Source organism: Bison bison, unplaced genomic scaffold (assembly GCF_000754665.1).
Source record: "Bison bison bison isolate TAMUID 2011002044 unplaced genomic scaffold, Bison_UMD1.0 scf7180017854187, whole genome shotgun sequence".
NCBI classification, from domain to species: domain Eukaryota; kingdom Metazoa; phylum Chordata; class Mammalia; order Artiodactyla; family Bovidae; genus Bison; species Bison bison.
This window is the reverse complement of record NW_011484760.1, coordinates 126718-139982: the sequence shown is the minus strand read 5'-3', so window position 1 is coordinate 139982 and position 13265 is coordinate 126718. Positions and strand designations below refer to the sequence as shown.

Genomic DNA, 13265 nt, shown 5'->3' with positions numbered 1-13265 from the left:
GCTAAGGGGTGGGGGTCAAGCCAAGGAGGTGTGGTCTGGGTGAGGGGGCGGGGCCAGCAGTGGAAGTTTCAGAAAAGGGCGTGGGGTGCAGAGATGAGGAGGATTCAGAGGCAACCCGCAGAGTCCCTCCTCACTTCTGTCTTTCTTCCTACCCCTCCCCCAGAGACAGTGCGCACAGCCACCCCCTTCCCTATGGTCAGCCTCTTCCTTGTGTTCACCGCCTTCGTCATCAGCAACATTGGCCACATCCGCCCGCAGAGGACCATTCTGGCCTTCGTTTCCGGCATCTTCTTCATCCTCTCGGGTAAGCCCAAGGAAAGGACTGACAGGCTGCAGGACCATTTCAGGTACCAGGAACGTGGGGCTCCTCTTCCAATAAGACCACCACTTCCTTGCTGGGTAACCCTGAAGGAATTGCAGAACCTCTCCAAGCCCCACTTTGCTGCTCTGTGGAATGGAGCATTTCTCAGCGAGCGCTTCTTGGGTGCTAACTGGGTGCCAGGCTCTGTTCTGATACAACCACCTTGTGAGGCAAATGCTATTAATAACCCCATTTTACAGTTATGGAAACAAACACTCAGCAGAATGAAGTCAGGGCCATACAACCAGTGAGAGGCAGAGATGGGACTCAACCACACACATTTCGCCTCCAGAGGCTGTATTTTTAACCACTCCTGATATTTTAGCAATTAACAGTTTGCAAGGCTCTTTATGTTCTGTGCAACGTATTACTGGAACATTTTTCAAACAGAAAAGTCGAAAGAACCCTGTACCCACCACTTAGAGTTGATCATTACCATGTCACGGGATTTGCTTTATCCTGTATCTGTCCATCTATCTATCTTTCTACCCATCCATTCGTCTATTTTATTATCATTTAAAAATGAATTTCAGGGACTTCCCTGGTGGTCCAGTGGCTATAACTCCATGCTTCCAATGCAGAGGGCCCCAGGTTCAATCCTGGTCAGGGAACTAGATCCCACATGCTGCAATTAAGATCTTATGCAGACAAATAAATAAACATTTAAAAAAAATGAATTTCAGAGCAAGCTGCAGGCATCAGTACACTTGACTCTAGATTCTTTACCATGCCTGTCATTAGCTAGAGTTCAATGTTTCTTTATAGTTATCTTTTCTTTTGAGATCTAAGTCTCTTTAGCATGAGCAATCTCATAAACTTCTCATAGCATCTCTGTCCGGGAGTTATTATTAGAACTAGTTTGATAAAATAGGGATACCGGGTCTCGAAATTGTGCAGGGAGTTGCCTGAGATACCAGTGTAAGCTGGTTCCCCAGGGACTCAAGTGTCCTGAGCTCCAGAGGAGAGCTCTTTCTGAAGTGTTCCCCTCCTCCAAATTTTAGTTCGGTCCAGTCCAATTCAGTCTAACTCAGCTCAGGTCAGGTCACTTCTGCTCTGACATACTTAACTCCATCCATCTGGCCCAACTGACCCCAATCTATTCTGACTCAGTTCTTTAGTTCAATTCGAATTACTTCAACATGATTTAATTAAACTCCGTTGGGGCCCTTTTAATTCAGTTGATATTTTATGAACAAAGCCTGCTGTACGTCTCACTCCCGTTACATCCCCTGGGGCCTGCACTCGGCCACCTCTTTGGAGTCGGCTCTGCAGATGATTGGAGATGGGTCTTCAAAAATCCCCTCCCCCAGTCTCCTCCCTGCTCCTCACCCAGATTTCTCTGGGCTAAACCTCCCCCATGCCTCCAACCTAACCTGACAAGACCTCTTCCCCAGGAAAGCAGGGTGCAACCTCCGTGCAAACTTGAATCACAGCATGCGGAGCCAGACACCAAGCTAAAATAAGATATGTATCATATCACCATTTCAGAGTGTCAGATGGAAAAATTGTAGCCTAGAGAGACAGAAAGTGGGGCAAGGGTAGGGAGCATGGGGACTTTGATTCAACCCACCTGAAATGCTCGAAGGAAAATCCTATTGTTTGTGATTTACAGAAGTGGAAACCAAAGAGGCGATAAAGCTGATAAATGACAGTGCTGGCACTAGAATCAAGGGTGTTCTCCTCCCCAAAGCCATGCTTATGCCAGTGCATCAGGACCTGACTCCCCAAGGTCAAGTTAAGGATCAGTTGGTGCCATCACGGCTGGAAATCAGGCCTCTGATGTAACAATAGAGTAATTTAGGGGGATCGAACCCCACTCCTGAACTTCATTTCATAGACTATGATCTATGCACCCTACCCAAGGTAGCCAAGGTTGCAGCCTGTAGCAGCTGAAGGTTCATGCTGCTATGAACCTAGAAAGACCTGGGTTAAAATCCTGACACTTACTGTGTGAGCTGCAGCCTTCCTTTCTGGAGCTGTTGACTGGGCAACCTTGGTCAGGGATGGGAAAACTTTTTGCTCAGGGCCAGACAGTAAATAGTCTAGGCTTTGTTGGCGTGCCAAAGCAACCAGAGGGGAAGCAGTGGGCCTAGCTGTGTTCCAGTAATCCTATTTAAAGAGCCTGAAATTTGAATTCAATATAGTTTTCATGGACCATGAGATTTTATTCTTCTTTTGTCTTTTTTTTTTCCTGACCATTAAAAAAAAATGTAAAAACCACACTTCATTTGCAAACTGTACACAAACAGGCAGTGGGACCAACAGTAGTTTTCTGACCCCTGGTCTAGATCACGGATGTGAAGGCCCAACCCAGGGCCTGGTTTATAGCAGTAAGTGCTCAGCACGTGGTAGTTTTAAATAAATAAACGCACGCTCACATATGTACATGAATAGTAGTAGTAGCAACAGCAACCATAATAGAAAACAGTTAATTGAGTGCCACGGTTTGGGGAAGTTTTAAGTGCTTTGTGCAAATTATTTCTTTTTCTTCACCTCCTAAGGCAGATGCTATTTTTATTCCCATTTTCCATTTGAGGAAACGGAAAGCACTCAGAAGTTGAGCTGCTCCACAGTAGAAGCAGGATTCCAGACCGGTCTTTCACTCTGGCATTCTACTGCCCCACCACAATTAAAAGTCATAAAGACAAAGGGGATTACAAGAGAGGAAAGGCTGGGGACTTGCCTGGTTGTCCAGTGGCTAAGACTCTACAGTCCCAGTGCTGGGGGCCCAGGGTTCCATCCCTGGTCAGGGAATTAGATCCCACATGTACATCTGAGACCCAGCTAGCAAAAGAAAGAAAGAAAGGAAAGGGTGGACATAGTACCAGTATTTTAGATCTTGGAGTGGAATGTAGTAGTGCAACCATCTCGTGTTCCCAATGAGGAAACTCAGACTTAGAAAGAGGCAAGGGTTGACCAAGGTCTGGTAAATGGTGAGGTAACATTCAGTTTTGGAGAAAGTGGCGGGAGGGCTTGGGAAGGAAAGGGATAGGGTGTCGATGATCCCTCAGGGACCTGTTTTGGGAATGGACTAAAAGGAAAGAGATTGGAAAGGGAGGAGGCTTATGCAGTAGTCCAGGCAGGAGCGGATAAGGTTCTAGCTGGGGAGGGAGATGGGAGGGTAAAGGTGACTGGATGGCTTTGAGAAAGAAGGATGTTGACAGAAGAATCAATAGAACCAGATGACTGACTGGGTGTGATTGGTGAGAGTAGGGGGAGGAGGCTGGAGTGACATTGGCTTTCTTTTTCCAGGTCAGATGAGGCAAGCTTCCCGCGCCTGGCTCACATTAACCCCTGCTCCTCAAACATGTTCCATGTGTCTGCTCTTTCATTCACTCACTCATCAAACAGTTGCAGAAACATCTTCTACGCCATGCCCTTACTGAGCACTGGTGACATGCTGAATCTTAAATGGCAATCTTCATGCAGTCAGCCACAAAACAGCTCCCAGCTACATGCCCTTCGATGCTGGTCACACAACACTTAAATCCCTTCAGGGTCTCGATGCATTTCCATTGCACTTAGAATACATCCCAACTCCTCACGCTGATTTACAAGGTCTTACATGATTTGGCTACTGCTCAGACTTCTGGTCTCATTTTTCCTAACTCACTAACACTCTCTCCGTTGCTGCATCGCCCTTGAAAATGCTAATCTCAACCTCACTTTTACAATCATTAACCCTCCATGCTTGGAAGTCTCTTTCTCCTAATTCCCCAACTTTTCCTCTTCAGATTTTCTTTCTCTGACAATGGTATCCAAGGTTGCTTTGCCCCCACTACACTACCCATCACCTTCCCTATTTGATATTTGCTTCATAGCACTTATTGCTAGCGTCATCTTATTCCTTTTCTGCCTCCTTCTTCCAGAATGTAAACTCCAAAAGACAGGAAGGGACTTCCCTGGTGATCCAGTGGCTAAGACGTTACACTCCCGGTGCAGGGGGCCTGGGTTTGATCCTTGTCCGGGGAACTAGATCTCACACGCTGCAACTAAGGAAAGAGCCCCAGTGCCACAACTAAGACCCAGCGCAGCCAAATGAATAGATAAATAAAAGGCAGAGACGTGCTCATGCTTATATCTTCAGAGCCTAGATTAGTTGCTGGTACAAAGTTCCACAATGAAGTATTGGTAGAAGAGATCCCTCATAAAGAAAGTTCAAGGCATTCTGAGAAAAGGGAAGCTGCTTTAAGCAGACAGAGTAGGATGCTGGAGAGGGTGGGAGTGACCAGAATTTCAAGAGCAGGTGACATCTAAATTGATGCAGAAAGGGCGAGGGGGAGCTTTTCAAGTAAAGAAAGAAAAGTGCCTGGTACAGACATGCATTTCACAGCGTGTGTTAAGACTCCAGAAAGTGGTAAGACTGAGGTAGCCGCCCATGTAGCTCTCCATGGTCCTGAAATTCTTTGTTCTAAATCCAGGTTGTTCCTATTCAGCTTGGAATGTAGGTGATTCTTGCCTTCTGTGCTCTAAGAATTCTGAAGCAGATGTAGTGGAGTGGGGGGAGAGAAGACTGTATTACAGAGAAAGGGCGAGGGATGGGAGAGAGAGAAAAGGGGAGGAGAAAAAAGAGAAAAGAAGGTTATTTTTAGAGAACCAGAGTCACCATAAAATGCCCAGGAAGGAGAAAGAATGACAAGAACAGCTTCTGACATTGTGTTTAGATAACTTTCAATCACTAAAAACAAAAACAAGAGCAAAAGCAATAACAAAAAGCTCCTTCTCTTGAGAAACATTTGTTCCCTTCTCATCAACCCTGCTCCTGACTCTCTGTAGGGAGAATGTCTTTTAGAACTGAAATAAGAAACAGGGACTTGAGTGAGGCAGGAGTGGTTGGCAGGTTTTCGGATCAAAAAGAGCTTGGGTAACCAGACTGAGGAATGAATACTTTCTCCCATGGATCCTAGAGCGCCGAGGAAGTATTTTGACAAGAGAAGGACAGAGTCTGATATGGGTTTTATTTAATTATTTAGGCCAGGGATGGACCCCAGGCAACTTGCAGTGGTAGGGCAGAATCCTAACCACTGGACTGCTAGGGACCTCCCTGGTATGGGTTTTTAGAAAGAGCCAGTATCTGAAACAAAACAAAAACATACAGGACTTCCCTGGTGGTCCAGAGGTTAAGACTCCACCCCCCAATGCAAGGCATGTGGGATCGATCCCTAGTTGGGGAACTAAGATCCCACATGCCTCGAAGTGTGGAAAAAATAAGAAAAGAAAGAAACAACAGTATCTAAAATAGGGAGACAGGTTTGAAGGCAACGGGACAGGCACAGGGAATAAGCCTCAGCTGGATTAGAGGACTTGGGGGCGTAAAAGGGATTTTAGATTTATGAGAGATTTAGGAAGGAAAATAGACATGACTTGATGACTGACCATCCTTCTTGGATGGGGGTGGGTGGGATTAAAAGGACTCCCCTGGGCTTCCCGGGTGGCACTAGTGGTAAAGAACCCGCCTGCCAATGCAGGTAGATGGAAGAGACGCGTGTTCAATCCATGGGTCGGGAAGATCCCCTGGAGAAGGAAATGGCAACCCAGTCCAGTATCCTTGCCTGGAGAATCCCACGGACAGAGGAACCCGGTGGGCTACAGTCCACGGGGTCTCACCGAGTTGGACACGACTGTAGCAACTGAGCACACAAGCACTCTGTTTTAACTTTACCACTTGAAAGTCAGTTGCAGGCATCACTAAGCATTTTAATATGCATCTCTTAACAGTGATGGCATTTTTCTACATAACTACAAGACCATTATTAAACCTAGAAATTTTACAAAAGTCCATACCATAATCCATTCCATTTTCAAACTGTCCTAGACATTCTAAGAATGCCTTTTATAGCTTTTCCCCCAGAAGCAGGATTCAATCTAAGTTTATGCACTGCATTTAGTTAATTTCTCTTTTAGTCTAGACTAGTTCCCGTACTATATTTTTTACAACACTGACTTTTAAAATATATTTCATTATGAAAATATAGAAAGGATAGTATAGTGTGCCATGTACCCTTCACTCAGTTTCAACAATTATCAACATATGGTGAGTCTTTTTTTAGTCAAACTTGCCATATCTCCCTTCTGCACTTCACTACAGAATTTTAAAGTCAGTCTCCAGCATTAAATCATCTTATCCACTAATATTTCAGCATATCTCTGAGAAACTAGTACTTTGTTATTTAATATAGCCACAGTGCCATTATCTGCCCAAATAATGAAGAATAGCTGCTTAATATAAATTAATATCTAGCCAGAGTTCAACTTCCCCACTTGTCTCATAAATGCCTTTTTAAAATTTTTACAATTAGTGTGTTGGAAACCAGGATCCAAATTCCACTGTGCATTTAGTTGATAGATCTCTGAAGCCTCTTTTAATCTCTAATAGTCCCTCTTCTTCTGTTTTTTTCTTGCCATTCATTTGAAGACATCTAGTCATTTGCCTCATATAATCTCCACACTTTTGATCTTTCTGTTGTGTCTTTGTGTTGTGATTTTAATATGTCCATCTACTCTGTGTTTTCCTGTAAAATTGTAGATCAGATCCAGGTTTGACTTTGGGAGTGGGGGGGCAAAAATACCTCATAGATAGGTGGTGTTATTAAGTCCTATTGCATTGCATCAGGAGACATAATACTACGTGTTTGCCTCTCTTTTTGAGATGTTAAGATTAATCACCAGCTTAAGTATTATAACTTGGGTCGTACCATTGTCCTTTTGAAATCTACAAGACAGGATGTCCTGTAGAACACCCCACATCCTGCATCTGTTGGATTGTTTCCTCGTGGCATCATTTGACTTCTTCCTCTTCCTTTGTATTTTCTGTAACCGGCAGTTATGTCCAAGGTAGAGACTTGATTAGATTCTAGTTAAATAGGTTTGGTAAGATTTAGAAGTGGTGCTGTATTCTTTATAGCCCATCACTTCAGGTAGGAAATGTCAAGTTGTTCCCACCAGGAGTGGGAAAATGTTTAACCCCTTGGTAAAGGGGGTGATCATTAGAGCTCTCCATTGGAAAGGCACATTTTTCTCTTTATGATGAGTAAACCATTTGCAGGGTAACACTTTTGAATTTTTTATTTTATTTTTAAACTTTACATAATTGTATTAGTTTTGCCAAATATCAAAATGAATCTGCCACAGGTATACATGTGTTCCCCATCCTGAACCCTCCTCCCTCCTCCCTCCCCATACCATCCCTCTGGGTCGTCCCAGTGCACCAGCCCCAAGCATCCAGTATCGTGTATCGAACCTGGACTGGCAACTCGTTTCTTACATGATATTTTACATGTTTCAATGTCATTCTCTCAAATCTTCCCACCCTCTCCCTCTCCCACAGAGTCCATAAGACTGTTCTATACATCAGAGTCTTTTTTGCTGTCTCGTACACCAGGTTATTGTTACCATCTTTCTAAATTCCATATATATGCATTAGTATACTGTATTTATGTTTTTCCTTCTGGCTTACTTCACTCTGTATAATAGGCTCCAGTTTCATCCACCTCATTAGAACTGATTCAAATGTATTCTTTTTAATGGCTGAGTAAATACTCCATTGTGTATATGTACCACAGCTTTCTCATCCATTCATCTGCTGATGGACATCTAGGTTGCTTCCATGTCCTGGCTATTATAAACAGTGCTGCGATGAACACTGGGGTACACGTGTCTCTTTCCCTTCTGGTTTCCTCAGTGTGTATGCCCAGCAGTGGGATTGCTGGATCATAAGGCAGTTCTATTTCCAGTTTTTTAAGGAATCTCCACACTGTTCTCCATAGTGGCTGTACTAGTTTGCATTCCCACCAACAGTGTAAGAGGGTTCCCTTTTCTCCACACCCTCTCCAGCATTTATTATTTGTAGACTTTTGGGTAACACTTTTGAATCTTCAGGAAGTGGAATTCCTGTTTGGTGATGCCTATTTTATTTAAAATTTGTTGTTTTGGCAAATTTTTAAACGTACAGAAAAGTTGCAAGAACAGCACAAAGAATTCTCATGTTTTTCACCTGGACCAATTTTTAACACTTTGCCACCTTTGTCTTTTTCTCTATCTTATGTGTATATAAGTCAGTTCAGTTCAGTCACTTAGTCGTGTCCGACTCTTTTTGGCCCCGTGGACTGCAGCACGCCAGGCTTGCCTGTCCATCACCAACTCCCAGAGTTTACTCAAACTCATGTCCATGGAGTCTGTGATGCCATCCAGCCATCTCATCCTCTGTCGTCCCCTTCTCCTCCTGCTCTCAGTCTTTCCCAGCATCAGGGTTTTTTCCAGTGAGTCAGTTCTTCGCATCACGTGGCCAAAGTATTAGAGTATATGTGTGTATATGGGTATATATCTATATATTATTAATACATTATATTATCATAGATAACCACTTGAACATAAATTGCAAACACCTCACCCTTTTAAATATTTTTTAATTTTTACAATGTTGTGTTGGTTTCTGCCATACAGCAACGACAATCAGCCATAATTATACATATATCCCCTCCCTTCTGAGCTTCCCTCCTCTCCTCTCATCCCATCCCTCTAGGTCATCCCAGAGCACCCAGGGCCCCCTGTGCCACACAGCATCTTCTCACCAACTATCCATTTGACACAACTAGAAACACTTCACTCTTAAATAAATCAGATCAGATATCTCCTAAGGTCAAGTATATTTCCTTTCCTAAGCATAGCACCATCATCCAATTCAGGAAGTTGAACATTAATACAATTTTACAGCTAATACACAATCCGTATTCAAATTTCATCAATTGTCTGCACTCTGCCCTTTTTGATATTTTAAACATTTTTGGCCGCTCTCAGTCTTGGCTGCCGCTGGCAGGCTTTCTCTAGCTATGGCAAGCCAGGGCTCCTCCCTAGATGCGGTGCACAGACCTCTCATCGCCGGGGCGTCCCCGGTTTCGGAGCATGCGCTCTAGGCTCTCAGGCTTCTGTAAGGTTGTGATGCACGGGCTTAGTTGCCCCACAGCACCCACATTCCTTTTTTTCCCCCATTGGCTGCACCCCGGGGCCTGTGGGATCCCAGTCCCCTGACCAGGGATCGAACCCAAACTCCCTGCAGTGGAAGCGCAGAGTCTTAACCACTGGACCATCAGGGAAGTCCCCACACTGCCTTTTATAGTCCGTTTTTCCCCTGATTTGGGATCCAGGCTAGGATTCCCCTCTGCATTTCCTTGATGTGTCTCTTTCGTCTCCTTTCATCTTTTATATAGTTCCTATGCCTTAAAAAAAAATCTTTCATGTTGACGTTTATTTTTGAAGAACGCAGCCGGTGTTTGTAAAACGCCCCACATTTTCTCCTGGAGTGGATCCAGGTTACACATTTCCAGCAGGGACACTGCATAAATGAAATAGTGGCGCAATCCCATCAGGAGGTCGGGGTGTCCGTTTGTCCCACTGTTGGTGATGTTAGCTTTAGGTACTTGGTTCAAAGGGTATCTTTCAGGCTCCTTTATGATATTTCCAAAGTATCTTTGTAATGCATAGATATTCCACGAGAAGATTATGTCATTCAGTGTTTTAACGACCACTGATGATGCTTTCCTGCATCCTAATATCATTGTGTGCGTGCGTGCTAAGTTGCTTCAGTCATGTCTGACTCTTAGTGACCCTATGGGCTGTAGCTGTTGCTGGGCACAGGCTTTCACTAGTTGCAATGAGTGGGTGCTCCACTCTAGTTGCGCTGCTCAGGCTTGTCACAGTGGTGGTTCTCTTGTGCAGAGCACGCACTCTGGGGCCTGGACTCAGTAGTCATGGCGCACAGGCTTAGTTGCCCCATGGCATGTGGAATCTTCCCAGGTCAGGGACCAAACCTGTGTCACCTGCATGAGCAGGCAGATTCTTCACCACTAAGCCACCAGGGAAGTCCTGATCTACTTTCTCTGTCTATGGATTTGCCTATTTTGGACATTTCCTATAAATGGAAGCGTACAATATGTGGTCTTCTGCATCTAGCTTCTTTCACTTAGCATATTTTCTAGGTTCCACCATGTGGCAGTATAAATCAGCACTTCATTCCTTTTTTTGGCTGAATACTATTCCTTTATATGGCTATACCACATTTTGTTTATCCATGCAGTTGATAGACGTTTGGGCTGTTTCCACGTTTTGGCTATTATGAATAATGCTGCTGCAAACATTCCTGCACAAGTTTTTGTGTGAGCATATGTTTCCAGTTCTCTCAGCTAAATACCTAGGAGTGGAATCGCTGGGTCATATGGTAATTCTATCTTTAACGCTTTGAGGAACTGCCAAATGAAATTCCGATACTTTTTACATGCCATAAAATACTCTTCTTTTGATTTTTTTTCAACCACTTAATCATGTAAAAGTCATTCTTAGCTAGTAGATCATACAGAAACAGGAGGTGGGCTGGATTTAGCCCTGGGTCGGGGTCGGGGTGGAGGGTCGTTTTTTGCTAACCCCTTTTGTAGGCAATGGAAGGAATTCAGATTTATTCTGGGTGATGGGCACACAGATATTTGTTTGTGTAATAGGATTCTAGGGGAAGGTGCTAATGAGGATTATGGAGATTAATTTAGGGCTGGGGATTTTACTGATTCCTTAAGCCACCTTTAACGGATTCCTATGTGGCACAGCAGTAGAGAATCCACCTGCCAAGGCAGGAGACACAGGAGACACGAGTTCAATCCCTGGGTCAGGAAGATCCCCTGGTAATGGCAACCCATTCCAGCATTCTTGCCTGGAAAATCCCATGGACAGAGGAGTCTGGTGGGCTACAGGGTTGCCAAGAGTGAGACACAACTGAGCACACACCCATTGCAAGCCACCCTTGTGCTACTGTTTAAAAGAAAGTTCACCTTGGGGCTTCCCTGGTGGTCAAATGGTTGACTCCAAGTTCCAATGTACAGGGCATGGGTTCAATCCCTGGTCAGGGAACTAAGATCCCCCATGCTGCTCATATAAAATATATATGTTTATTTTATATACATATATATGTTAGAAAAAGAAAGTTCAGCTTGAGGAAGTGAGACTTGCCTCTTAAAAATTCTCAAATGAGACTGCTTCTCTCCATTTTCTCCCTGTACCTCGGTATCCTCAACTCTAAACAGAGATAAAAGTGGTACCTACTTGAAAGTGTTATTGTGAAGTTTGAATGAGTTAATGCATATAAGACACTCAGAATGGTGCCTGGCACAGAGCAAGACCTACACAAGCAGCTGCTATTATTGTTGTTGATGTTATTATCTATACAGCCTTAGTTCTGCTTCATCCTCCCCAGCCTTGGGCCTATCACAGCTCCAGCATTTCTCCCCTCCAGTCCCTTCCCACAACCCATCAGCCCCCAAAGGATCTTCTAACACTGCAGTCTGGCCCTGTCCTCCCTCTGTTCCCAACATTCCATGGCTCCCTAGTGCCCTTGCCATCAATGCCAAGCTCCTCAGACTGGCACTTGAGGCTCATCATGGCAATGCCCCTGCCCAACCTTCTCTGGCTTCCTTTCTGGTGGCTGTGGGCCATGTTTTTGAGCTGCATGGATGGATCAGTTCAGCATTCCCCCTCTAATTCTGGTTGGAACAATGCCAGTCCCTCTGCCGTGCATGGCGTGGTATTCCTGCATTCTTCCCTGGGCCTCATCCTTTGAGATTTAGGACAAAATGCAGCTTCCGGGAAACTTTTCCTGACTCCCTCCACCCCTGCCCCCAGGTGGCTTTGGTGCCTTTTCTGGACCCATGGAACTTTATGCTACTATTTCATCTGCAAAATTTTTTTAATTAATTTTTCTGGTGCACCACACAGTATGTGAGATCTTTGTTCTCTGACCAGGGATCAAACCAGCACCCCCTGTAACGGAAGTTCGGAGTCTTCACCACTGGACCGCTAGGGTAGTCCCTGTGCTACCATTTCCCTTACAGTACTGTCACCATGGATGTGACTGCTGACCAGTGTCCATATTTGCCTTCCCCAACTGCACTGTGAGCCCCTGGATGGCAGATTAGGGATGCAGGGGTGGGGGGAAGGAGGAGGAGGCTGTTGATTTACCTCTAGACTCCCTGCACCCAGCCCAGGACGAGCCCACAAGGGACTTCAATTGATGGGAGCTTCCCAGGTAGCTCAGACTGTAAAGAATCCACCTGCAATGCAGCAGACCCCAGTTCAAGAAATTCCCCTGGAGAAGGGATAGGCTACCCACTCCAGTAGTCTTGGGCTTCCCTGGTGGTTCAGACAGTAAAGAATCCACCTGCAATGTGGGAGACCTGGGTTCCATCCCTGAGTTGGGATGATCCTCTGGAGGGGGGCATGGCAACCTACTCCAGGATTCTTGTCTGGAGAATCCCCACGGACAGAGGAGCCTGGCGGGCAACAGTCCATGGGGTCGCAAAGAGTCGGACACAACTGAGTGACTAAGCACAGCACAGTCCAGGATAGAATGGGATGGGGGGTGGGAGGAGAAGATGGCAGTGGGAGGCAGGGGCCTGGGGCTGGGGAAAGGGGTCCGCTGCTAGTGGACCAAGGGCATCCCTCTACTCCCCCAGGCCTCTCCTTGGTGGTGGGCTTGGTTCTTTACATTTCCAGCATCAACGACGAGGTCATGAACAGGCCCAGCAGCTCGGAGCAGTATTTCCACTATCGCTACGGGTGGTCTTTTGCCTTCGCTGCATCCTCCTTCCTACTCAAAGAGGTGATGTCTGTGGGGCCCAGACTTCAGAGTTTTGAATGGGGACCGGTGGCAGGGGCGTGTGTGATTCCTGGGTCCAAGGGGAAGAGGAGGCTGTGGGTTAGACTGTGGATTAAAAGGAGGTGGTGGCTGAGGTCCTAGCCCCCAGGTCCTGGAGGAGGAGGGTCTGGGAGCTCCAACTCCTGGGGTCCCAGGGGAGAAGGGGGGGCCCTGGACTCCCAGATCTCTGGAGGATGAAGCCGGGGACTCAAGGCAGGAGGGGTGGTGGCG

At 45.6% G+C, this 13265-nt stretch overlaps 1 protein-coding gene across 1 annotated transcript in view; it reads left to right on the top strand.

Annotated features, from left to right (window-relative positions):
• CACNG7 (calcium channel, voltage-dependent, gamma subunit 7) overlaps positions 1–13265 on the top strand; it is a 15435-nt gene that overhangs the window by 1628 nt on the left and 542 nt on the right. Inside the window, exons 3-4 of the mRNA XM_010855989.1 lie at positions 164–304; positions 12853–12998. Of these exons, the coding sequence (XP_010854291.1) occupies positions 164–304; positions 12853–12998 (287 nt within the window). The remainder of the gene's footprint in view (positions 1–163; positions 305–12852; positions 12999–13265) is intronic.